General features: G+C 37.7%; 1 protein-coding gene across 7 annotated transcripts in view; it reads left to right on the forward strand.

The window, feature by feature from the left end:
• anks1b (ankyrin repeat and sterile alpha motif domain containing 1B) overlaps positions 1 to 27,201 on the forward strand; it is a 177,196-nt gene that overhangs the window by 61,076 nt on the left and 88,919 nt on the right. For all 7 annotated transcript variants that reach the window (XM_055054854.1, XM_055054853.1, XM_055054852.1 and 4 more), the window contains exons 8-12: positions 205 to 327; positions 1,215 to 1,402; positions 6,659 to 6,790; positions 16,743 to 16,899; positions 23,252 to 23,388. In XM_055054854.1, the coding sequence (XP_054910829.1) occupies positions 205 to 327; positions 1,215 to 1,402; positions 6,659 to 6,790; positions 16,743 to 16,899; positions 23,252 to 23,388 (737 nt within the window). The remainder of the gene's footprint in view (positions 1 to 204; positions 328 to 1,214; positions 1,403 to 6,658; positions 6,791 to 16,742; positions 16,900 to 23,251; positions 23,389 to 27,201) is intronic.

Raw genomic sequence — 27,201 nt, forward strand, 5'->3', positions numbered from 1 at the left:
CAGCAGACAGCTCTGCCAGCAGAAGCTGTGAAGTGATTTTGTGGCAAAGGAGAAGGTGTGAATTGAATGCAGCTCAAGCTGTTTTCCATGCTGCTGATTGCTCTACTTTATTGATCCAGGAAAAGTAACTGAAGTGGGATCTCCGACCCAGTCTGGCTGGTACCGTTTTGTCCTTTCACTCATTGACCGTCCATGTCTGTGTAGAGTACATGATGGACGACATGGAGAGACAGAGTATTTTGGAAGAGCCGGTCCGGAAGTGTCCCGTTCCTGCACCTCGGACCTCAATCCCCTCGCCTGCTGCCTCGCCGTCCCTCCGACATAAAAGTGAGTTGGAAGATGGCAGATTTTTCTGTGTTTTCCTGAAAAGTGGTTTTGAGAAATTGGCTGCTAAGTTACAGGAAGTAATGGATATACCAATTACTTCCTTTAATCTACTTAAAATAAAATTAATAAAGTGCTCGAGTTTTGTTGAAAGTTTTTCTCTACAGAATAAATGTACTTGAATAAAAATTTTTTATGTAGATTTATGCTGCTGCAATAAAACACATCTAAGGCTGTGAACAGAACTATGAAGGCTTCAGGTGAATGTTTAAATCCACTACAATATTATACGTGTTTAAAATCCAAATACTCAGGATTTGTAACTTCAAGTAATTTTGCAACAGCAAGGAGAACAGCGGTGAGCGCCACACAATGGTTTTAACAATTGGTTAGCCCTCCTAACGTTTCTGCTTGATCCTTCAATCAGAGGTTAAAGTAAATACTGACACTGAAGAGGTCTCTGGATACATGCATAATAATACTCCAGTAAAACCAGTCTGTATTTACATAAATTGATCACAATGCATTTGTTGCATTCGGTTTAGTTCATGAATTATTGTTCAGGACTATATTCCAGATAGAAACTAATGAATGTCTGATTATCATAAAGACAGTCAGGTTGCTAAATATTCAAAGTATGTGTTTTTTCATTATTCTGTCGTAAAAATCAGGTCTTCCACAGGGGAACAATTGCTGTATATCTGTGTAGCCAGGTGTTAAACTGGTCCAACGCTGCCCCCTTTGTTAGAAATATGGCATAACAATTACATTTCTTCAAGTTACATCTCCTGTTCTATTAACTATTTAAAGAGTCGATTGTCATTGGCCAGAAAACAGATAAAATAGGTCTAGTCTTTTATTTTTGCTAAACTCACTCTCTCCCTCCACAGATGATGCCGTGACGAGCGAACTGTCCAAACTGCTCCATGACATCAAGAAGTGCCGGGACCAGGACTACTCCTTCGAGGAGCTTTGCCACACCATCTCGTCCCACTCCATGGACAGCTTCGGCAGCGGGCGGCTGTCTGACGAGGAGCGCCCCGACAGACCGAACGGCACCTTGACTCGAGTCAACAAGGTACGTTTTTAAATTAAATTAGCACCTAGTGTGTCGTATTTCAGGGTGAAATCGAAATGATTTTTGTTGATATTGATAAATAGACACAAACTAATACATGGATAAATGTTCCTGAGTGACACTTTTGTTTCTAGTTGGATTATGTGAGCATTGTTTTAGACAAAATTGATAAAGCTGATTTTTATCTCTGTTACATATCTGACTTTTAAGGATAATATTTAGATTTTCACTGAGCACAAGATCTTACCAGTTTGTTTGGAATCATTGTCCTGTTGCACAATTTCCTCAAACTTTCAGCCATTGACTATAATTTTGATCCTTTTTGAATTAGAACAAATCCACAATAAATGCAAGATTGTTTAAACTTTAGTCAGAAAAATCTCTGATGTTATCGTTATTTAATAATTTTACTCTGCAAGAATGGTTGAAATAAACCCTTTAATGCCCAATATCAGCATGAAAACAGCCGTGGAGAATGCATATAAAGTATGAGTACGAGTCTCTGTTGAAAGTCGCCATTTAAAAAAAAAAAGAAATCAGTGTAATCTTACTGTAACGTAGGATTGGATGGTGTTACGCGCAGCTTCCTGTTTACTTTAGGAAGAGGTGTACACTAAACAGATGGCGTATGAAAATCCCCTTTATGTTGTGCAGATTTAGCCCACGCTTCACATATCATTTCGTGGCCAGGAGTGTTTTGGTTTCCTGTGCACATTATCGACACAGAGGGAAAACACTCATTTGTATATTCTGTATTTCTGTTTTTACTTGTTCTGTTAAACATGCAGACTTAAAACTCCAACAGCGCTTCCAGGGAATATCAGATAGATGTTTGAAGGCTACGCTTGAGGGATTTTTGTTTCTGCCATTCACTTTCTACAAACCACAGACAGCTGTGTTACAAAATAATGTATTCCTACTGGTGCAACTTCTATTTTTCAGCTTGTTTTACATTTCCTGTCATTAAGGATATAAATTAGAGAATATTTAATCAAGATTTTGATTTCTTTAGATCCCAACTCCTGATAAGCATCTGCTGAAATTGATGTTTTCTGATCAGAGTGGTTTTATTCAAACTCTTGGCTGTTTTTCTCAATACATAAAACTGACTTAAGACTTGAACTTAATGTTAACAAACATGACAAGCTTGAAAGTTAATTTTCAAATGTTAGTGTGGCAATCCAAATGGATTTCTGACGTACACCAATGCAGGGTTAGAGACGCACTATCTGTCATGGATTTCATGAGAAAATATTTATTTCAGTCAGTGAGAAAATTGAAAGAAAATGCTTGCAAACTTCTGTGCATAACAATAGTTAAAAAAATAGCTGCTGCTGTCAACTCTTTGAATTTATTGGGGTGTAAATGTTTGCAAAATAGTGTGTAAATCTCCTAAATGAAAACACAAAATCCTTTCTAACAAGCAGCTTTTCAGCTGAGAAGGTAATTAAATATTTATGAGTGGAGCGGTAGCGGCACGCGTTTTTGACAGATTCTAGAGAAGCTGCTGCAAATACTAATAAATAATGAGGTCTTATTAAAATACCAACTCTTCAAACATTTTCAGCTTTCTCTATCTTCTTCCAGTCATTTCTTTTAACTCAACTTATCTATAATTGTCATTTATATATTTACATTTCATCTTATTGCTGGATTAAATTGACTCCATTGCTGATCCATATTGGTGTTATTTTGTTCCTTCCTCTTTGTACTTTGGTTTGTATTTTCTCAGATTCCCCAGCAGAGGGCAGTATCAGACAAACATGCCAAAAACGCTGTTCTTGCTGCAGTCAGAGAACGGTTGTAATGTGTTTCTCGAACAAATAGCTGCTCAGAGCCTGGGGATGTTAGTTTTCTGTCATTGCTTCATGTTTAGACTAAAAACTGATCAAACCTTAACAGGATTCATTGGTTATTTTTACGAACCGATCGGAAAACGTCAGCTTCATACAGATTGCTACCTCCTGAGCCTTCCTGCCACAGATGCCCACACAGAAATCAGTGTGTCTGCGCTTTGCACTCCCTCCTTACGTCTGTTTTTCTTTCTCTCCTTTCTTTGAGCGTTGTGATGCTGATGAATAGCTCATCACTTTCCCATTTCTGCTCTGTGTGAATGGAAGCTAAATTATATTTACCTGCAGCAACGCATGCACTGAAACCCTGAGGCTCATACACCTGTGTGTGAGCAGTGAACATACACACACCTCGAGTCATTTTGGCTGTAATTATCTCAATCCGTCTTATGCCTCTCTCTCTCTCAATAAGCACCAATTTAGATTGTGTTCCGCGCTTGCTTTGTGTGTGTTTCTGTGCCTCGGGGCTGGTGTGTGAACATGTTTCCAGGGCCATTAGTTTGTGATTTAGTGAGGCCATTAGTCATGAATAAAGCTCTGAACAGCTCTCTGACATGGCATCTGGCTGTGGCACTGTGCCCATTGTGTGCAGTGGGGAAGAATACAACTCAGTGTGTGTGTGGTAGCTGGAGCCAAGAGGCTAAATAAGAAACAAGATGAGTATTTTCTCAGACCTGCCTGACCCTAAAAAGGAGCAGCAGAAGTCCAGAAATGTAGCTCATATGTAATATTTTTAGCATTGTATGTAAACAACTCTATAGTCATGTTACATGATCATTTTAAATGTTTTTGTTAGAATTAGATACAAATGAAGAGCAGTAGTGCCACCTAGAGGGTTCAATGACATTTGTATTTATTTTGAAACAGTTTTTTATGCAATAAATAAATAACATAATTACATTTAGAGCAGGAGAGACAAGTTATATTTTGTTCTTGTATGTTTTAGTCATTTTGAATTTGTCTTGTGCTGACCTAGACCTGAATTTATTTTATCACGGTAATTTTAGAAGACCTAATTTTCCAACAAGGTGCTCAATTGAAGAGCAAATGTATAAAAATATGTATGTTTCTTGTTTTCAGTTTATTTTTTTTAAAGCAAAATCTAATATTTCTATTTTTATTCATCTTATAAAGAGGTTATCGTAATGCTTATAAAGAAGCAATTTATGATCAAAATTACTTCATTAGATTATCTAACACAAATAATGTCTCACTCATCCTCCTTGATGGAGAAGAGTCTCTTCTGATGCCTTCAACAAGTGAACAAATGTAATGAATTCCAACATTTATACATTTGTTTAATTTCTTTTTTCAAATATGTATTTTTTTCACTTTTAAGACAGTAAAATGTTTATTACTTTTTAACTAATCAGACAGATCTTATTCCCGACTCGACTGAATTATATCAAATGTGTTTTAACATTCACCTTTTTATTTTGATTTATTTATTTTCCAATGAAAGTTTAATTCTGTGTTTTGAGGTGGCTTGTTGAAGTAACAGTGTATTTCCCTTTTTTGTAACCCAACTATTTTTGTCACTGGCGACGTTTCTCTGTGAGGAGGTTTCCACAGCAACTTTTCCAACTGTGCTCCTTTAAGTATTGAAGCAGTTTGAGCACTAAGACAGACGGAGGATAGACAGGTTTCTGGCAGCAACCAGCATTACGATAACCTCTAAATGTCTTTATTCAGACTTAATACAAATCACAATCTTTTCTGATATTAAATTAACTCTTCTGTCCGTCAAATGAGACGAGATGCTTCCTGAAAGGTTGCATGATGTAGAAGCAGAACATGTTTGCCTTTGAGGCTTTGACAGCCTGTGTAATATTGATTAGCTTTGCAGCTCTCTGTTGAATAATTAAACAGATCCTTTTTCTTGAACATGGGCTGACATTAGATTTTTACTGTAATGAAAGGAAACACCTCCCATCCAGAGCAGCATGTGTGTATGGCCACTGCAGTCCATTTTAGATGGATCGATGCCTGATTGTTGCAAAGGGCCCTCTGCAGTCTGCAGCAACTGGTTCAGCTTTTACTATCCATCATTCCATTCCTTTTTCTTTTGCTGCCTTAAAATGTTTTCTCCATCCTTCCTCCTGCGTCTTTCTCCTCCCTGTGTTTGTATTCTGGGTGCATTCACTTTGTGCAACCTGCTGGGATTTGTGTCCTCAGCTGCATGGTGGTTCACAGAGGAATCAGGTGGGATATATCTGTCCTAATACACCTCATGCACACACACTCACACACACGCCGAGAGACAAGCCTCCAAGAAAACACTTTGTAGATGTGTGTAAGTTTCCTTTTTCTTCTTCATCAGTGCTACCTGTACTGTGTGTTCCTTTATGTAACCAAACCAGTGCAGCTCTGTCTTTGTTTTTAGGATCTCATTTTTGTTGGCCAAATTGAAATTAGAAAAATAAATTTGCTTGCTGGAAACACACCAATTCAGAAACACTCACATTTTTGACAAAAAAAGGAAGAAGATGACAAGAAGTAGTAGGAAGATGATGGTGTGTTCTGTTGTTTAAAGACTTGTTTCTTATTTATTGGAAGCACTGTAATTCTGAAATTGTTTTTTTAACATTAATGGAATATTGTACGTTTTCCACACATTTTTAATGGAAATGCAACTGGTGACCGCACATCCGTTAAAGCAATAGAAAACTTGTGCATGGCGCAGCTAGTAAGTTTGTTTTTGACACTTTTTACTTGCTGCTTTTGGTGTCCCCATTACGCTTCTCTAAATGTAATGGGGACTCGATGGTGTTACGTGCACCAATCACTGACCACCATTAGTGCTTCCAAAGAGAAATATGGAGCAGTTATTGTTAGTTTTGAGCGCTAAAAGAAAAGACAACAAAAAACCCTATTTGTTAGGATGGCGTTAATTAGTCAGCAGGATGTGCTTCAGCACAGCTGTATCAGATATTTAGATCAGCAGGATTCTGTCTCAGTTCATGCTGAGTAAGTAATTCTTGTTTCTGATTAGTTGGATTAAGGATGCATCGGAAAGCTGCCAGACAGAAGATTTTAGGACCACCAATCTGACAATTTAGCGGTGAATTCCTGTCTGCGTCTCGGATTTTATCGGAGATTCTCTGCTTCATCACACCTGACTGAAATTAAAGGCTCATTATCAGCCTCTGCAGACCTTAAGGAGATGATCAAAATCGTTTGATCAGCTGTGGTTATGCAAACTCTGAAACTGCAGATGAATGGGCCCTGCGGACTGAAATGTGAACATCATTGTTTTATGAATGGTTTATCAAGCTGATTCCTCATAATTTGCAGTAATTAGACTCCAAGTTTCATTTGAAACATTTAGTTGTTTGATTTTATTGAGTCCTTTTAGATCAGGGGTCTTAAAAATGCAATCATTGCACCGGTTTTGTGCCAACAGCGTCCCACCCCGCCCCTCGCTGCAGCAGTGGAGGAAGACGAGGCAGAAAAGACGTGTGGCCCCACTGGATTCTGGGAAGCTCTCACCCCTTGCAACGGCTGCCGCAACCTCGGCTTTTCCAGCGTCTCTCAGGTACATAAACACAACACGATGTATACCGTCAATACAACTTTGCTCCCCTCCATGTGCATGTTGCATGAATGACAACCTGATAAAGAGATTGTCATTTAATATTAGTACATTTTTATTAAGCATGTCTGTTGTATGTGGCATAAGAAAACAGACATAGAAGTTGAATGAAATGACAGCTTGGTGATGTTTCTATTATGCTGGCTGAATTTATTTTTTTTCCCCCACTGGTTACCTTGGGAACACAGTGAATAAGACTTGCTCTCTGGCAGTTCTGAGTCTTTTCTGCTCAGTTTTCCTCCTTTCTCTGTTGTGAAAGGAAACTTCCTAAGCATCTTTCATCACAGGTAGCTCTTGGGTCATTTTATTTTGAATAAAAAGATGTTTAAATATCTATTTATTAAGGGTTACTCATCCCTCTCGGGATGGAAAGCGATGGTTCTGCTGCTGTTCTTGCCCAGTCAGCTCTGCATGCTTTGCCTCTAAATGTGGTTAAACTTGCTTCGATGAATGTTTAGTAATGAAATGCATGCTGGCTCTAGCAGCAGGACACCTGACATTTACAACAGAGCATACCCTGTGTCTTGTCCTCTGGCAGCCTGCCTGGCAGCCTGGCTCGCTGCCCGGAGAGGTTCACACCTGCATAGCCGGCCGTTTGTGCTAATGTCGTTTAAAAGAGAAAGGAAAGACTTTCTGCGCATTAGTTGAAATATGTGGAAACATTAAAGCATATCTGCATTATCATCTGTCTGTAAGTTTGACAGAGGAGGAAGAGACAAGGGAAATGAGGTTGGCATAATTTGATTTTGACTCTGCTGAGAAATAAAATAATTCATACGACGTCTGAAAAAGTGAGAGTCTGGAATTGAATTTAGACAATTTCCAGGTCTGGGTAATTTGGGGAGAAAATAACAATTTCTAGAAATCTTTCCCATCCGTCTGCATTTCTGCTCTCATTGTTTTTCAAGTCTCTGTTTAGTCCAAGATTTAATTACATCATAACGATGCTGGGTCTCTCTTTTTTTTTTTTTTTTGTTCTAGGAGAAGTTAATTATTTAGTTTTTATAAAAAGAAACGCATCCAACCTAATAAGCTGGGAGCACAGGATGCAAGATTCAATTTGTTCATCATTACACAACAGATTGCATAATGAAGTTAGAGGCTGCCTCCCTCTAGTTGACAGAAACCTGCAAACAGAAATAAAATGAGTGGCTGGTGAGGAGGGGATGAAGGGAAACATGGAGACCAAAATGAACATCTGGAGAAACTTTGTAGCTGTCAGAAACGTTCACGTTGGTGTTGTCTCCCCTGGCAACGTCTTAAAAGTGAAAAAAATACACTTTTTCTTTGGGGTTTGTATGAAATATGTTCTATTTAATATAATTTAATGATTTTGTTTCAACTTTCATAATCATTTTGTCATTGAATAAAATAAAACAGAAAAACTGGTAAAATTTTGTTTTTAAAAGCTTGTAGGAAACTGAGCTGTCAGTGCTTTGTAATTTTAAAACAGATTTTATTGTTCTTAGACAATTTGATTTTTCATTTCTTCTGCAGATCCATGTTTTTCAATGTTGTGATTTTCTTCTATTCGATTCATCCACATTCATGTATTTTTTTATTAAATTTTTTTTTAAACATAATTCCAATACTTTGACTCTCTCATGATGTAATTGTCGCTTGTTCTCGTTTGTGCGTTTCGTGACGATAAGCTGGTTCTCAACAGGAAGTGTTTCCTGTTGAGAACGGTTCTCTCCACTCGCAGCGTTTCTCCTGTCGTTGATTCTCAAAGTCGTCAGATCCTGGGTGGAAGTTTCGCCGTTTGACGTCAGCTTCGACCAGAAGACCTTTAAATCAGAATCGTGTCATAAGCAACAGACAGAGATGTTTCACCAGTAAAGGAAAAAGACTCAGATGGAGAGAGATTGACTGGGTTGCCAGGCAACACAGAAATTTAATAGACGGCAAACGTGGGATGTCCACGATTTGAAAAGGGAAAAAAAAAAAAAACCTGAGCCACATCAGCACAGGTGCGTCAGCGAGCTGCATGCAGCGGCTTCTTCCATTCTCCTTCATTACTTTTCTCTCTGTTTATACCAAACTTCTTTTTTTTTTTTTCGTCCTGTTTTAGAAGATCTCAGCTGCCCTTCCTGATCTGGGGCAGGGCAGATGAGCTCAGATCAGGAAGCTACGAGAGTCGTCGTTCATGATGTTAACGATCATCAGAGGCAGGTGTGTCTGAGAGGCTAGTCATTTATCCAACAACTTTAGATCATTAACACACATTTAGTGGAACTATAAAGAAAATTTACATGGTCAAAAAATATTTTTCTAAAAGAGAAATCTTAAAAGTGTGGCGTGCATTTCTTGTACCCCCAAAATCTCGGCCAACCAGGGCTAGCTAGGTTATTACACAATATTCCAGTTTGCCACAAACCATGTAGGAAAAAGAACATACATCCCATAGTAAAGCATGACTGTGGCAGCATCATGCTGTGGGATTCCTCGATTTTAGGAGGAAGTAGCTAAAAAAGGCAAATTCTGGACAAAAATCAAACCTCCAGACCCCAAAAGACTTGCAGCTAATATGGCAGCAAAAGGCTTTTAAACAGAGCAGTGACTTATAGGGGCTGAATGCAAATGCATGCCACACTTTTCAGATTTTTGTTTGTAAGAATTGAAAACAACAAATCGTCATCCTTTCAATTAATCAGTTATGACCTAAATTTTAAATATTTTAATTGTACGCAGTTCTTTAAATAAATGTATTTGCCCATTTCGCTCTCTCTCTTTCTTTCTGTCTCTCTCTGTGTTTAACAGAGCAGCTCAAAGTCCACAGTGTCCTTGTTAGTGGACTTTATTCTCTGGAAACTGCAGCGATTGGCTGCTAAAGTAACCTTCAACACAAAAACACCTCTAACCGCCTTAGGAGTTCTGCTAGACACAAAACAAAAAGTTGTGTTTAATTTTGTCCAGCTAGGATTCGCATGTATTATTCCTGAGGTGAAAATTGCCTTCAACAAAGTTTTACCCATTCTTTTAAAATCAGATTTGATGAAGTGTCAGTACTTCAGTTTTAAAATCTTGCCAGATGTCCTCAATTAGCACTTTGTCTGGACTTTGAATAGGCCATCTTTGACCAAAATTTAGTTTCTCCATCTATGCTGGAGAATCGAGAACCCTCAGCATGACGCAGCCTCCACCATTCTTAACTTTGGCAAGGCTGTGATAATTTTTTTAGCCTAGTGCTGTATCTTTTTTTACTTTGTATTTCATTAGTTTTTTGTTTTTTCTGTTAAAAACATGGAGGATTTAATTGTTTGCAAATGATTCATACTGGGACACACAAACCATAATTCTTTTGCTATGTTTCTCCCAAAATAAAATTCACACAGTGTCATTAAATTATTCACTGCTGTATATTTAAAAACACATCACCTGTCCGGCAGTGCTGGTGGTTCATCATTAAGGTGTGGGAATCGTTGAGGTAGCACAAAAGAAAATCCTCTGAAGACATGTTTCAGCATTGTGACTGAAATATAAAAGCAGAATCTCTAATAAATTAGACAAGAAGTTGCTTTTAGTGGCATTTTAAACATGCTCTCTTGTGCAAAGAGAAATACAAAGATATTCTGCAAAATAGCAGGAGTTATTTAATGTCATTACACTTATGATGGAACAGAAATGTCATGTTACTTTATACTGTGGAAAGTTATTTCTATTTATCATTACTCTAAGCTCTTTGCGCTCCAGCTAAACAAGGTGAACATTTGTTCATTGTCCGTGTGAATGCGGTGGGATTATTTCTGGAGCCAGGATAAGCCATGCTTTGATCTATGCTCAGTGCAGCGGCCATCATGAGGAATGTGAAAGATGTTTTCTTCTCAGTGACCCATCGTTACCTCAGACTAGCTCACTTCTCTCGAACCATACAATCAAAGTGGAAAATCAACATTTTTGTTGTTCATTTTCAGAAATTAAGATCTGAAAACTGTCATGTTTTTGTCTTCCTCCCCTTTTACTGTAAAACTATAAATAAAATCCACACCAAGCAACAAACTGTCCTGATAAATTGACGATGAGTGGAGTTATAAAATAATTCATTATAACTCTGGAGGAGCTGTAGAGAGCCACAGCTCAGGTGGGATAATCAGTTGGTAAGATAATTATTATAAACATAATTTTTATCAAAAGAAAACACAGAGAGATTAAAAAATCTAACATATAGACAGAGTTACAACCAAAAACTGTTTTGAAATTATCCCCAGTGTGTTTGAGTGGTTTAGTCAAAGTCCAGAGCCAGTCCAGTTGAGAATCTGTGCTACAAATTTAAAAATGCTACTTATGACGTTTCTTTTGCAAAAAAAAATTGGCAAAACTTTAGTGTCTGTTCACAAAGCAGACAGAGATTTTACCTTTAAAATGTATAAAAAGGGCTTGAATTTGACCCTGAAACATAATCATCTGTAGCATCTATTAATCTATATTTTCTGAGGTGCTACAAAATAGGCTGGTTTCTTTTTTAAGAATGTAAATAAATTTGTTGCTGTGAGGGTTTTTCTTCGTTGTAGTCCTCCACGACCAGCGAGGGCTTAAGAGGGTCCATTGTCCTCTGCTGCGTCCGGCCCTCCCTGCTCCCTCTAATCAAATAGTCTCCATGAGGAAATGCCAGCAGATTATAGCATCTATTCATATCTGATGGCCTATGAACTCGGATCTCAGAGTGCAGGATTTGGGTAACAATTGCTGGTCTGACACAGACTGAAAGACCCGCTGGATTTAAGACTTGAAGACCGACAAAGTGAAAATAATCACTGCAGAAGACTACTTCCTCCCTGAATCGTCTCATGGTGGGGTGAAACACATTTACAGTTTGGAGTAGGACAGAAGGAAAATCTTAAAGTATGCAGAAAGCCACCACATGATCAAACGAGGTATTTCCTGCAGCCGCTCTGCATTTTTACACACATATAATCAGAAAGTGTTTCATGTAATCCTGCAGTCACATGCACTCAGATGTTTAATCTGCCTGGAGCGCTGGGATGGGAGCTGCATACGACCTGCTAATTAGTGGCCAGAGGAGGCCTCTGTTTGTCTGCACTCTTCCTGTGCGCCTCAGAAACAAGCCTGTCTGTGTCCCTATCTCTGCCCTGAAAGATAGGAAGGGAGGGCAGTTTTATTTCGGCCCGCTTTGAGCGAATTTTAGCACATTTAGGAGCTGATCAGGAGGAGCGACAGGCAGGAAAACCATCAGAATCGCAGGTAAATGTTGTAGTGTTTCATTTTCATGGTTGAGTGGGAATAAATTTCAATTTCAGTTTTTTAAAAATTGAAATATTTAGTCTCTCTGCTCTCATTTTCTTTAGAAAGCAAACCTTTATGTGTCTGTTTGCCCGTCATTCCAGTGTTTTTCTACATTTGTGTGTGTGAGGAAATCCCTGCTCCCTAACTCACCGCACTCCCACTTCCTCCGCTTCCCTTCCTCGGCACAAACTCAGTTTTCCTCTTCCCGCTCTGTCTGTCCCGTGCTCATCTCCGTGGGATTCGCTGACACAAACCTTCTAAAGTAAGTGTTGACTCGGATCCTGGTGGCTTTACTTCAGCCTGCGCTTTCTGCTGCTTTCTCTCTCTGTTGTCTGTTGTTTCCTTGACTTGTGTGGCCATTTGACATATTTTTGTCTTTTGTTTTAGCTCAACAGGTGAGGTGGAGATAGCTTTGTTCTATTTTTTTTTTTATCAGAATTTTTAGAAAGCTCAGGTTTACCGGAATATCTCCCTTAATGTTTCTTTTTTAATTTAATTCATTCCTCAGCTGGAATTACTGTGCACTATAAATACTTCATTAATTCACTGTGACATTTATCTAAACCACCAGGGTTCTAATAACCATAAGCCTTTCTTTCTTCTACTGCATTTATTGCGACTAACACTTTATTAAATCAGGACTGAACGCCTGTTTTCTGTCACTTCCTCTCTAATTCAAAAAGGAGAATCTTTGTTTCTTTTTGACTTTCACTTCCAGTCGCTCTCCAGAGATTTTAACTTCATTTGCTTTGAAGGGCAACGCCCTCTTCCACTGCGTGCCACAAAGTAATCTGCTGCATTTCCTGTCTGATTTGACCTGGTGACACACAAGTTCATGTTCACAAAATCCTCCAAGATATTCAGGGAAATCCGGCACTTAGTTCGTCTTTTCCTTATATTTGAGAAGCTTCCTAATAGTAGAACTGCTTATAAAAGTTTAGAAGGCTATTTAGGGAAAAGCTAAGGTCTAAAAGTAACTTCTAAACACTGTATTAATATGGAATACTTTGACATAACAGAGATGATCAATGAGACATAAACATGAAGGAAGAAAAGTCAAAACATTGATAAACTACATGAATTTCTTAAAATGGAAAATTATGCATAATTTATTCATTGGTTTGACCAATTTGAGCTTCTGTCTCACTTCTTTCTACATTTATATTTTGTATGTGTGTAGTCAAATTGAAAAATGTGTGTTATGTGGGTCTAAATTGAGAAACTGAAGAAGGTGGAACATCAAGACATTTTGTGTGTTTGTATCTGACACCTTTTGAATAGTAAATCTATATTGGGACCAGAAATTTATATGCACTCATTGTATTTTTTTTCCACATTTAAAGAACCCAACACTTTGGAAATACTGTCAGTATTCTTAGTGTCTGACCTGATATTTTAGTCAGTTTTACTTCCAGGATCAAGCGTCTTACATGCTGAGGTGAGTCAATGTTCCACTGAGGCCCATAAAGTTGGAATAAAGTATTTTGTATGAGAGACTTATTGACAGAAAGTTGTAATTTCTCACATATTATTATAAAAGTGGAAGTTAAACCACAAACGTTTAGTTGTCTTCAGTTATCTGCTTCTTCGGCCTATACCTGTAACACAGACTGCTACAGGAAATCTGTCCAGCAAGTCTTTGAAGAAAATTTCCCTTTGGGATTTAGGTGGTATTTTTTGAGTCAATAGTAAGAAGAATACAATAATTTATAAAATGAAATTACAAAGAAGTCATATTATGAAAATAAACTTGTGCAAGAAGAAAGTTGTAATATTATTAAAATAGTTGCAATAATGAGAATAACATTTAAAAAATTAAGTCAAATTATGAGAAAAAAGTTGTAATATTTTTAGAGTAAAGTCATGTTACCAGGATGAAGTCACAATATTATGATTTTATTCTTGTACTTTATTTTCATAATATTTTAACTTTATTCTCAAACATTTTTATAATTTTATTTTTATTTCCATATTGAGCCTAAATACATTTTTTAACTAAACTGAACTGATGTAGAAAAAAATGATCCCACTTCAGAGGGCATTGTGTAAATCAAAGTAGGATACACTTGAATATAACTATTTTTGTTTGCTTTTTTTCACTGCTGGTTTCTTAAAGGAACAGGTTTTTCTTTTGGTTTGGTGTGAAAACTTGAACTAACTAGTCTGTCGACCCAAAGCAGTGTCAGTTGACTGAGGCCATGTGTGGAGTGAAGGCGAACAAGCCTGACTGGATCAGCATTAACCGGTAATGACGATCTGATTGAGAGACGATGAAGACTGAAAGGAGCAAAAAGAGAGAAAGATATGGCTCTTTGAGTTTGTTGGCTTTCTGTGAAAATACATTTGAAATTGAGAGTCAGTGATGTGAGAGAAACCATCAGCAGACTGATTGCTCTCTCAGCCAAAGTGATTTATGGTTTTGGAGGGTGCTCTCTGGAAGATTGATAGCCTGGTGCAGTGTGGGTAATGTAGTAGGAGATAATGGCAAGAAGACTAACAGATTTTGAACTACGAAAAAAGGTAGGAAGTAAGTGGAGGAGAGGATAATGGAGTCATTTCATAAATATATTTAAACCAGTGATAAGACAAGATGTAGCCACACACAAGCTGCGGTCATAGTGACATGTTAACCACTGATCCCATTAGGAAAGCCACAACTTCGGCCAAATGTCGCTCCAGAACGATGAGTCCCGTCTTGTGGGAAAAGGACAAGCAAAGGCGGTGCAATGGGGACGGGAATGTTTTGTCTTGTTGGCTGGAATCACGCCGTCTCCTGTAACCTTTCCCCCTTCTCCACATCGCTGCTGTTTTTCATTCCTTCCCCGTACACATCTGCCTCACTGATAAGGGGCATTTGGGCTTTGGCTCGCTCTGTGAGCCCGGTGGGACTCAACCTTTTCACTGCAGCTGCAGCGATGTGCAATGTGAAATCTTCCTGTTGTATCCCGTAAAGGCGGCTCCAAAATCGACTTTTATGTTTTCAGTCTCAAAATGTAATCAAATTCAACTTTTATTTAGCTTAAATATTAAATGTTACTGGAACGGTTCTTCCAAACAATGTCTGATTTAAGTCAATACGCTCCGTGTCTCCTGATACGTCTCTGCCGGCTTTCAATATCAAGAAATAGATTTTCTTTTTATAAAAAATTCAGGTTGGGTAGTGTTTGTGCAATCTTACTGCAGATTACCAATTTTATATAGGTTTACACTTTGAGGTCATTATAACTCATGAATATGGTTTTATCTAAGGCTTTCTGACGTAGCTCTGGCTCTATGTTGAGGTTTGTTGTTCTGCTGCAGGGTGAATGTCCGTCCTGGCATCTCATAACTTCCTAAAACCTTTAAACTTTTGTCATTTTTTCTTGGATGTTTTTCCATAAAGGCCAGATTTGTGGAGTTCACATCTAAAGACTTTGTTTCTTCAGATTCTCCCACCTTTTCTATGTTCACCTTTTCGTTTTTTTATGCAAGTATCAGAGAAACAGGGAGACAATTCAAATGCATTGAACACTTTAAAAAAGGCTTTTTGACAGAAGGTTAATGAAAAAATTTTAATCTGTAATTTTCTTTTCACTTTTATATTGGTCTGTTCAATTCGGCTTATTTTGCGCCAGAAAAACATGATCACATCAATTCAATCTTCCAAACATTTCAATTGATCCTTGTGATCAAGCATTGCAAAAAAGTTTCTCAAATTTGTAAAACTTCATGGAGAATTGATCATTTTATTTCAATATGTCAGCTCGTTTAAACATATTTGGGGAAAATTGTTTCTGCTATGAGTTTGCATGTGTCGTACATCGCAAGACATTGTGTCATTTGAAAATGTCAGTGTTGGATGTTTTTGGAGATAAGTTTTATGAACGTGTAAAGAAAAAGTCAAACTAACAGTCAAACTGTTTTAGTTGCTTTCTGAAACAAAAAGATGTTTGGATGTTTTTTCGTCCCTTTATCTCGGGTTTTGGGGAATTTGTGGGATTATTTAACTGCTTATTTTTCCGTGGAATCAAAGGATGTGATGAGATGAGACCCTGAAGCAATTCAAATATCACCAGACATGTCTTTCATCTGTTCAAACAAACCCTCTGAAGCTTCAAACTTTAATTTTCCATGTTTATTTTATCTTTCATGATCAGATTAATCATATTTGAAAAGTGCATACATTTGCTGGTGATGTTGGGAATACAAATGTTCATCACAAAGAAGGAATAAAACCAAAAGTTTTAAAAGACAGAGGAGAGTTGAAACCTTTTAGATGAACTCTGATGTTTGACTTTTAGAGCCTGCAGCTGAATGGAGAGTTTACAGAAACGAGGCGTTTGGCTTGTTTTTAAAGGTTTGGCCCTCAGCGAATCATCTAAATGCACTCTTGCTCTGCTGTCTACTCTCATCTTGATTTTTTGAGCCTTTTATGTCAGAAATCATCGTCATAATCCACGTTTCTGCTTAAGTTAATGACAGGCTGCAGTATGTGCTGTAATTGGAGGTGCTCTTGTGGTAAATGGAGGGAGTACATGTGTTTGTACCCACCAAAGTGCTTGAAATAAATGGTGGTGGTGGAGGAAAGGCTCCCGGGAATTGTCCTGGTTCCAGCCCTGATATGTTTTAGGGAAATGATCAACATTTTTGTGTTTTCCTTGTCTTCATCCAGGATTTTAAGCATTCTGTTGAGCTGGTCACGTCTCCGTCGCTGGACGTTTTCCTGCCTGAAGACGAGGACAACCCGTACGAGTCCGTGACCACCGCCGTCACACGCAAACCCTGCTCCCTCGAAATCAACCACCGGCTCAACGTCTGCGCCCGCAACGGTAAGAGAAACCGCTTTGGGATTTTTCTGTGTCTCTTCTGCAATTAAAAGTACAGCAACAAATGAATAGAAAAACTATAATGCCAGGTGTACCATGAAACACAGTTTGCATTTTTCAGGATTTAAGAAAAGGTTGGTTTGTTTAGGTTTTTTCAACCTGTGCTATTTCATTTTGACAAATAAACAGAAGAAAAAAACACCTCAAAGAACACCTAAATTTAGTAGCAGATTTGATATGATCTAGACATGCTGTATGTGTGTGAAATATTTATACATTCATGCCTTTTTACTCTATAAAATAACAGTGGGCGTCAATATTAGTTGATTAATTATTCAAAGTGTTAAATTCTTTCACCTTATGGACTCAGCTGCTTAGCAGACATGGAACTAAAAAGTGACATGGACATGGAGTTTTGAAGCCATGTTAAATAAAGAAAAAGGTGATGAGTTTTTGCTCTTATGGTTTCCCAATAATAGTTGTTTTTTCTGAACATAAATATTTCCACTTTTTTAAAGCTTAGGAAGAAATCTTGTACGTTTTTCTCTGTTCAACTGATTCTGTGCTTCAACAACTGAGTGATATAAGAAAATATCTGCCAGAAATTATACTGACATCAGGATCAAAGAATAGAAAACATTTTTTTGAAATCCTGGAACGTGAAAAAATCAATAGATATTGCAAATGCATAAAAATAGGTTTCAATCTTTAATAAATTATTTTGCTGGACATCCACAAAGTTTGCTTGTTGGACTTAATTTGCTCCTGTGTTAAACCAAATGTGGTTTATGTGAGGAGGACAAAAAAAAACAGAAGAAGTTCATATTGTAAATAGTTTTATGGGATAAGGATGTGAAATCAACATCTTGAGGAAATATGCTCTATTTAAGAAGAACTACTAACTACTAAGCTTATAATAAAAAAAAAGTGATTTAGTAACCAAACCAAGTGCTGTTGCACTTAATTACCCGTCTGCTGGATGCTAGTTGGGATCTCAAGCTAAAAAGGCTATTTTGAAAGTATTTTTTGAGCTGTTGTCTTCAGATATTAGAGCTGCTCTGAACTCTTCCTCCAGCTTCAACTTTCTCTCTACTTCCTGTTTGCTCTTCACGTTTCGCCTGCTCCATTGTAGTTTTGGCAACCACAATGCACTCTTCCCCTTTTTCACTGCAGCTAAGCTACACACTGCAGGTTGTCAGGGCAACTGCATCCCTGGCTGGTGAGTCACCTGTACGTTGCCATGGGAACTGTCTTGGGAGTGACATATCAGCCCTTCGTTTCTTCCTCCCACCAGCAGGGAGGGAGGAAGGAGGCTTCCACCGAGGGAAGTCTCTCCCCGTGTCTTTATCTATTTATTTATTATGTGTGTGTTGGGGGGGGGTGAGCGGTTTCGTTTTGATTGGCTGAAGAGTTGAGCCGCCGGTTCACAGTCAGCAGCTCGAGTGCAAGAAGCTGAATGCTGGGTGATTTCTGTCAGTTTGAGAATCTGTTGGTGGAAAATTACTCGACTGACGTAAGCGAGCTGTGTGGGTGCTGTTTGTTCGTCGCTCTCTAAGTGCTGTCTTACCTGACCAAAAGGTTGGGATGGGGGGGATGAGATAATGAAAGAGTCGAGCCTGTACTCCCTACATATTATGTGAAATCTTTCTGCATGCATCCACTCCACTGTGGAAGAAAAACAGGGTTGGTGCAGATTATGCATTGAGCTGGTGAAGTTTGGGAGCAGCTTTCGGCTGATTCTTTTACATAAATTTGAACTTGTGACACAGCAGGAAGGAAAATCCTGGATTCCTGCTCTGAGCTCAGTCACATGCCAGGCAAACTAGACAAGGATGTGAATCAGTGTCTTTATCTTCCCCTGAGAGGAAGGATGTGATGACATAGGAGCACAGAGTCGTTGGGTCTGAGATGGGAAGCAGAATGCAGAAACTTGATGCATTTCAATTCAAAATGTGTTATCTGATCGATACAGGGGGAAATAAACACACTTTTATGTATTTTGGCCTTCAGCCACTTAAAATTTCAGTTTGAAATCACTTTATTTTGATTTATTAAAACCTCCATCAAAGTGGAGATTTAAACAAACTTTGGGTTTGTGTGATAATTGTGTCAGATGATAAACTGGCCAACACAAAGCAGTGCACAATGCTAATTATTTTCAAACCTTGTGCAAACAAAACAAATAAAGTGTGCAGTGCATTGTTGTGATCAGAAGAAATTTGTCTGAAAGGCACTAAAGCTAAACCTACACTTTATTCCATTTCATAAAATAAACATCCGATCCAGCCACAATCCATGAAGCAGTGGTTTAAAGTTTGCAGCAGCTCCTCCACACTAGGTGAGATTATGCATGGCGAGAATAAAAGCAAAAAAAGTACAATCTGTCTTAAGTGGTTAAGTTTTGACATTGACATGCATGTAAAACAACAAAATACTTTTGATCGGAACTTCAATATTTGAGGTGAATATTTTCTGAAATCTAAAAGTTTTTGTGCTGGTGGAGGGTTTTCTGCAGGTTTTTCCTTTAGCTGCATTGTCACAGCAGGTCTGAGCTGCAGGCTGAGAGTCTCTGAACCTCTTCTCTGCCTCAACAATCAAAGCAGCTTTATTGTATTCTCTGTGGTTGCTGTGGCTCACTCCAGCAGCCTCTGAAACAGCAGAGACCTGTTGTCTCTGCACTTCCTCAGCTTCTCAAACCTGTCCTACCTTGGATACTGCAGTATTTATGGGAATGTTGCATCCCACTGCACCACACGTCCTTCCACTTCATAGCCTGTCACTCCCGAGATGCAATGAATGGAATTATATTCTTTGTAATGCTGAATATATTGGGAGAGTTTTTAGCCTAATCCTCCAACTCCATGAGTTTTAAAGCAGTCATTATATGAATTAAGCAGGGATTATAGTTGCTGCATTGGATGGATTTGTTTCAAACAAGAGGATCTGTTTCTGCTGCACTGCTTGCCTGCAGATGCCGTTAGCCCTAATTAACCACAATCTCTTCAATTATTTCACACGCACAGAATGTAATGTTTGCTGTGCAAGTTAAGACTGTTGTGCATTTTCCAAAATGAAGCACATACAACCTTAAATAGACAAGTTGGCTTGGTAATTCATTTCTGTTCTCATCTCATTTTCACCAAAGAATTGAATATCATACTGGTATTTCTCATATTCTACTCATATTTCTACTCATTGTAGTTAAATGGTGACTTATATATTGCATCTGTCCACATACATGAACCGTGTTTAATTCCTATCAGGAAGTTGTTGTTTTATGTTTATTATAATTATGTTAAATGTTTAACTGGCCAATGCAGGGCAGTGCATAATGCTAAGACGGACAAAAAATGAAACATGATTTTCAAACATTTTTGCAAACAATTTAGTCTGAGGAGGATTAATAATTACAAATACCTGAACAACATTTAAAAGCAAGATTCAGATATAAAGATTTACATCAAATTCCCAATTTCCCTCATTAATATCTGGTTAAATATGTTTTAGCTTAATGCATTTTTGCTATATTATTTTTATGGGAATACGTTTCTAGCGAAGTTCTGGTTGAATATTTGACTATTTTAACTTTTTATCTAAATTTGAACAATTTTAATACTGAGATTCATCATAAGTGAGACCAAGACTATCCTTCCATCGCTGGAGCCTTTCTAAAAACCAATTTTTCAAAGGTAAAAATTTCCACTCAGGTCTTTGCAGTTGTTAGTAGTTAAAATGTTAATGACTAAAGACTCTACCATCCACATGAACTTTCTCTGGCACTTCTCTGTGGTGGATAAAGCGGCGATGCTGCTGCTTCTCAGCTCATTTATCCCACTTTGGTCGACACTTGCGGCTCAGTCAGGCTAATGGCAGCTTGTAGTAGCTCTGGGCTCTGACATTAAAAGTGTTTGGGTCCATTGACTTGTCGGAAGAAAAAGCAATAAAGTGTTGTCTTCTCTGACAGCCAGAGGAAATCACTGTGGAGAACTGTTATGCACACAGCCACAATCTCACACTTTTACTTTGCGTTTTTACTTTGTTCTTAATTGCATTTCAATTAAGTGTAGACTTTTAATTATGTTGAGTTTGTTTCGGCCATTTGCACTAATCTAAGTTTGGTTTAAAGTTTTCCTTAAACTTGTTTGTGCATTTTCCTGACTTTAGATCATGTTTTTTGAAAGTAAATAGATGGAAAAAATAGTGTTTTTGTTTTGTTTTGTTTTGCCCTGAACTTGATCAAACTCTAACTGTAAGATGCAGAGAAGAGCTATGTTTCGGCTCACATGCACAAAGAGTAAGCATGTAAAGTGTTAGAGCTGCACAGCAGCAGATCTGACAGCCTGGAGAACTCGTCTCGACGGGATTCGTCTTGATGGGCACATATGAAGGCAGCATCTGATGAAACACTTGTCAGAACCAAACGCTCACAAACACACGGAAATGTTTGAGAAATATAAGCCCGGACCATTTGAAGCTTTTGAATGTTTTACAGTTTACGAGGATGCATTCTGACACTATGAAGCTTTCCTAGAAAAATTTGTGTGGATATACGTAAAGAGAAGCGTTTTGAGAACTGACCCCGTCAATTACCTGTTACGGTTTGGAGAAGAATTTAAGGCTTACATCTTTAGGAATCAGAGACGTTCAGCCTGTGAGTGAAATTCATCGTGTGAGCATCTAGACTGAGAATCTTCTCCAGGCATCATGTCTGCCACCTAGATTTTCAGTACATTGGACATAAGAAACTCAGTTAAAATGTCAGGTTTACGGAATGTAAAAGTTTTAGTACAAAACAGAATTTTTGCTAAACTACCATTGTTGTTTTGTTGTTGTGGTCTGGCTTTTGTCGTAGGGTTAACCTGCCTTTGTTGGCAGGTAGCAGCTGTCAAAAAGCTGCAATTATATTTGTGTATGTATGTTGCCACCTCTGCCAACAATATTGCGACAAAGTAGGTCAGTTTGTTTTTTGTGTTTTTCCTGCAAATTTAAAGAGTCTCTGACTATTTTATCATCAGTCTCTCCTGTCCTTCCCCATCTTCGCTCTTATCCGCTATTAAATGGCCGTACACTGGGGAAATTAGCTCCACAGTCATTGGCCACACACACACACACACACACACGCACACATGCAGTGTGTGTGTGTGTGAAAGACATCACTGTACCGGGCAGCACTCATATTCTCCTCCTGCGGTTGTTGCTATGGCTTTTCAAATTACAGAACATCTCCTCACCACAGTCTTATGCTACTATGCCTGTGATTGCTGGTGTAGTGGGTGGAAGTATGCAAGACGCCAAGTGTAGAACTGAACTCCTCGATTTTCTGTTCCGACCCGGTCCACACAACACATCTCTATTTTGCCAACGCAACTAGTTCAGTTATTCTTATTCAAAACTGATATATACAGAGCTGAAACAACTGTTTTATGAATGATACAAAATAAACTTAGTGTGCAATATTTAGTTTTCAGTTCCTTCAGTATCAACTAAGTTAACAGCTTTTATATTTGAAGGTGTGCTGATTTTGTCTTTCATTTTTGAAAAAATAAATGCGCTGTAATATTAAAACAATACAGTAATTAATATTACATTAGTCCTAAGCATAAGTGTTTGTTTATTTTATTAAAATTAATAATAAAATACTAATGGTGTGTTCACACCAAATGCGTTACACGTGTCAAAAACGCAGCCGATGCTTCAAATTGCATGCTTTATTTCCAAGATGAAGAAAACTAAGGTTCATTTATGTTTTGTTGTTGTTAATACAATATAATGATTTTCTCTTACCTGTTTGCGTTTCTCCATATGATGAATAGATCTGATTACCATCAGTAAAATACTGGAATGCAGTGGCGTTTCTCCTAAATGTTTCCACCACAAGAAACCTGTATCTTGTATCTTGCAGCTAAATGACGTCAACACGTGTGGGCATTAGGCCAACCTACCTGAACTAAATTCTCAGTTGACAGACACAGAAAGCAGACAGGCTTACTGTAATCTTTATTTGAATATCATCAAAAAAGAAAATATGGGGCCCTAAAGCTGCAGGCAAAGAGTAAGTAATGCGGGCCCCAAAATACTATTTTTCAGTTGGTTTGTTTTTTAATTGTTTACGTTCATCATTAGTCAAATTCTTTAAAAGCTTGAAAGGTTTGGATGGATGCTGTTGGGTACGTTTCCCAAAACAGCTGCAGCTTGGGTTATAATTAGTAAATTAAAAATATTTAAAAGATTGGAAAATATTATAGACATCGACTACAGAGCAATAATTTAGGACAATACAATTGAGAGAGAAAAAACCCAAACAAATCTTTGCTTCGTCTCTGTACCTGCCTTTGACTCTTTCTTTTGGTCCAAGGTCACTCGTCCCATGCAGCCGTGAGCGAGGAGGAGCGCGGTAACCATGACAACTGCTCAACGGGCCCCACACCGGACTGTTCACCCCCTTCCCCTGACACGGCCCTGAAGAACATCGAGAGAGTCATCCGCCCACAGGTAAGCGAGCGCTCGCGCACTAATGAATGCATTATAGGTCGCTTGATGCATTATTGAGCATCCCTGCATCCTCCCACAAGCAACTTATACACACACACAGGCACACACAGTCAAGTAATGATATATTTTTCCATCTGCATGTAGTTCAGTATCACTTCTAGAAGTCTGAAATATTATAAACAAAGTGTTAAATATGTTTGCCAGATATTTGATAAAAGCAAAAACCAAACAAGTTCCTTCAGTTCTAACTTACCGTGAAACATCTGCAATTATGAACCAACATCTGGCTGCTTAACATGAGTTTTAAAGAAGCATGCGGAACATCATCTGACAAGCACAATCTACACTTAGACAAACCCATTTAACGGCGTACTTGCTTAGCAGCTATGACTTCAGATAAAAAATATGTTACTATTTATGTTTGTGTTTTTTTTATGTTCGGGAGACTTTAGTAGAAAATTCCTGGCATCTGGAATATAAATCTAATAACAGATGCGTGTTTATTTTTTTACTACTTTGATAAATGTATTATTTTCATGTCTAAGACTTTGTTTTGGTCAAATATTAAGTTGTTTGTAGAGTCAATTACCCTCCTTGTGAAACATTAATCTCTGTGAATTTTATAGATTTAATTTCTTAGGCTTTCATCTCCATCTGAAAGGGTCACATTTTATAGGACATGCATAATAATTTTTCCCCATTTCCTTTTGCTTGTGAAATACGCTGAAAAACTTGAAAAAAGCAAATGCAAGATTGGATAACTTCCCCTGAAAGACAAAATGCATACCGGACATTGAACTCATCAAAACATAGCATCTGCTAACTCAGTGTTTCCCAACCCTGGTCCTCAAGGCACACTGCCCTGCATGTTTTAGGTATTTCCTTGCTTCAGTCCAGCTGATTTCAATTGATGACTGATTAATAGACATTTGTTGAACTGCAGTCAGTTGAATCAGGCACATTAAAGCAGGAAAACCTCTAAAACATGTCGGACAGTGTGCCTTGAGGACCAGGGTTGGGGAAACACTCTCCTAACTAGGTAGATAAATTATTTCTTTGATTCTTCTCTAGTGAGGAAATAAAAGCAAACATTGTCTAAGATCTGTAATTTGGAGACCTAACAAACAAGCACCCTACCAAGGCTTTAAAAGCACACTGAGGTGAGCAGTTTTTAGAAGAATTGCATAAACAAAAGAAAATTCTGGCTTCATTCGGATTGCCATCATAACATTTACTCCCATTCTGACCAACATTCTTAAATATGCAGTTGTTTTGTAAATAGCTGGCAGTCTCACTTTTCTACACATAATAAATAAATGTTTTACTGGTCACAATAAAACTATTGTATGCCATGTTTCAGTCTTTATAAGTTTATCTATACTTATTTGTGTCATAATCATCTATCTATGATAATAATTTGTTTTCTGTGGCAAAGATGTGTCACTCCAAAACTTTTTGGTGTCAGAAAAATGTTTCAAAAATTACATGCTTGGAAAATTTTGAAAATTTCAGTTCAAACCGTCAAAATGTTTGTTTTCTAGCACTAGAATATAAAGAAAACCACCCTTTCATGATGTTAGTAGTTTATTTTATGAAATAGTTATCCAATAACTGTATTATAGGTAAATATATAAAGTGATCCAGAGGGAAATGTATTTGTATGAAAGTGTAAAGCTGAGCAAAAGATGAAATGTGTTGAAGCAAATTCTAAATATTATTTTTGTCCAGCATATATTTTTCCTGCTGCTTTATTAGGCTCATGCGACTGCAGAGTAGATTGCCGAGATGTTTCCGATCATGAATAACTCATTTCAAACTCAGAAATTTAAATGCAACAAGACGGCCTCATTAGTGACTCTAGCTAAATTTATTCCTCTCACTCCTGACTCTGAGTTGATAATATCATATACCGAGGAGCTTCACGGATGTTTCACACCCTGATAATTAAAGGCAGTTGTTTTCTCACTGAGAGGTTGATGTGACATAATTAAAAAAAAATAAAAATAAAAGTCCAACTCCGCTCCCTATTCACTGCAGGGAGTCATAATCAGACTGTTAAACACTGGAGCCTGATAAATAAACTCTAATGAGCTGCAAGGGATTAATGCACAAATGTTGATGGTTTTAATTATTAATGAAGTCACTTAACTTTTAAACTGTGCCTCAATTTGAATAGTTATTCCTCAAAAAGCCACATTTTCCCCCCTCATATAATTTACTCTGAAATATTTAAAAACCAGCAGTTTGTACGTTCACTAGAGATGAACCAATCCGATATCAATATCCATCTTGTTCCTGATTTTTAAGAACATTCTAGATTAGGAAACGATTATAATGATGATAGATTATTATGTGCCCGATCCATAACATCAGATCTATTCAGTCTAATTTAGTTTTATTATTTACTTCACATTATATTTTTAATTCTTAATTACACTTTCTCAACCATTTAAAATATTTGTTGCAGTTTAATTTGTACATATTTAACCAAGTTAGTCAACATTGTTTTTATCAAATTCAGTTTCTTTATTATTTATTTTACACTGGCTGTTATGCTCCTAATTTCGCTGACTAAACAATATAAAGTTGTTTGTAAATGTTTGACCAAACTTTAAAGTATAAGTTTAATTTATTTGACTCATCAAATAAATTTCTAATTCAGCCATTTTTTTTCTGTATTTGAAAAAGAAATGTTTTAAGACAATTCAGCGCCGTTTTTATGTATCGGATCGGTATGGCTGATTTTAAACCTCAGATTTCAGTATCGATATCGGAAGAGAAACAGCTAACATCTCTAATTCCTCTTTTTTTTGTTGCTCCTTCTCTCTGAGGTACATGTGAACCAATTGTGGGACAAATGCGAAATGTTACACCTAATATCAGTCGATTAAGACTACTCATAGGTGGAATTATGGTAAAATTACACCTAAAATTGTTGCACTCAGTTATTTTCAAGAGGAATTTTTAGGTTTGTGATGTAATATTGACATGAAGGAGCTTGTTAAAATGAACCACTTCCTTCATCTCGAGTAAATCGTTTAAGTTCCCCGATAAGCTCCACCTTCTCCTCTCATCTGTTGTTCTCCCACCCGGACCTAACTTTGGCATGTGAACTAATGTGTGCAGAGGGATCACACGCCGTGCCCAGCAGGCCGCCGCTCGGCTTGAAGTGTGCATAATCAAGAAGCGCCACAGTTCAGTTTTATAGCTCATAATTAATACTCAAGAATTCATTTCATCTGGTTTTAGTGTTCCCGCTGGCAATTTCTCCACTTCATAGTTTCAGCAAACGCAACTCACAGATAAGAAAACAAGAGCTTCTGTATTTATTTGGATGCATAGAATGTCTCACTGTAGTGTAGTAGCATCCTGTAGGCTTTCTGGTTTTGACATATAAATATTGATAAGGTGCTATAAGACCACCAGTAAAAATCCAGATTTGATAGCAGCTTCTAAACAGGATGACTTTTTAATGAAGATTTGATTCAGTTATTTGCTCATAATCAGACTGAAATACTCAGGGTATATCATTCGGTTCTCACTAAACGCTGTCGTTGTATTTTAAGACTGAGAGCAAAATCCAGCAAAATTGAGAGAACACCAGCCACTGACTTTAAAAGCAAACATGATCACACAGGCTGTATTGCTGCGGTCCAGATTCTTCATGTTTTGCTCTTTTTTATGTCTTTATCCTTTGCCTCCTGTCCAAACTGTCAGCTGGATGTGTCAGATCTCCAAAGGCTCACACTCTGAGCCCGCTTGAATGCGAGACGCTGAGTTGAAAGGCACAGAAAGAGCGGAGAGCCTTAGATG

The sequence above is a fragment of the Poeciliopsis prolifica genome, unplaced genomic scaffold, assembly GCF_027474105.1.
Source record: "Poeciliopsis prolifica strain line A6 unplaced genomic scaffold, Auburn_PproV2 SCAFFOLD040, whole genome shotgun sequence".
Lineage (NCBI taxonomy): Eukaryota > Metazoa > Chordata > Actinopteri > Cyprinodontiformes > Poeciliidae > Poeciliopsis > Poeciliopsis prolifica.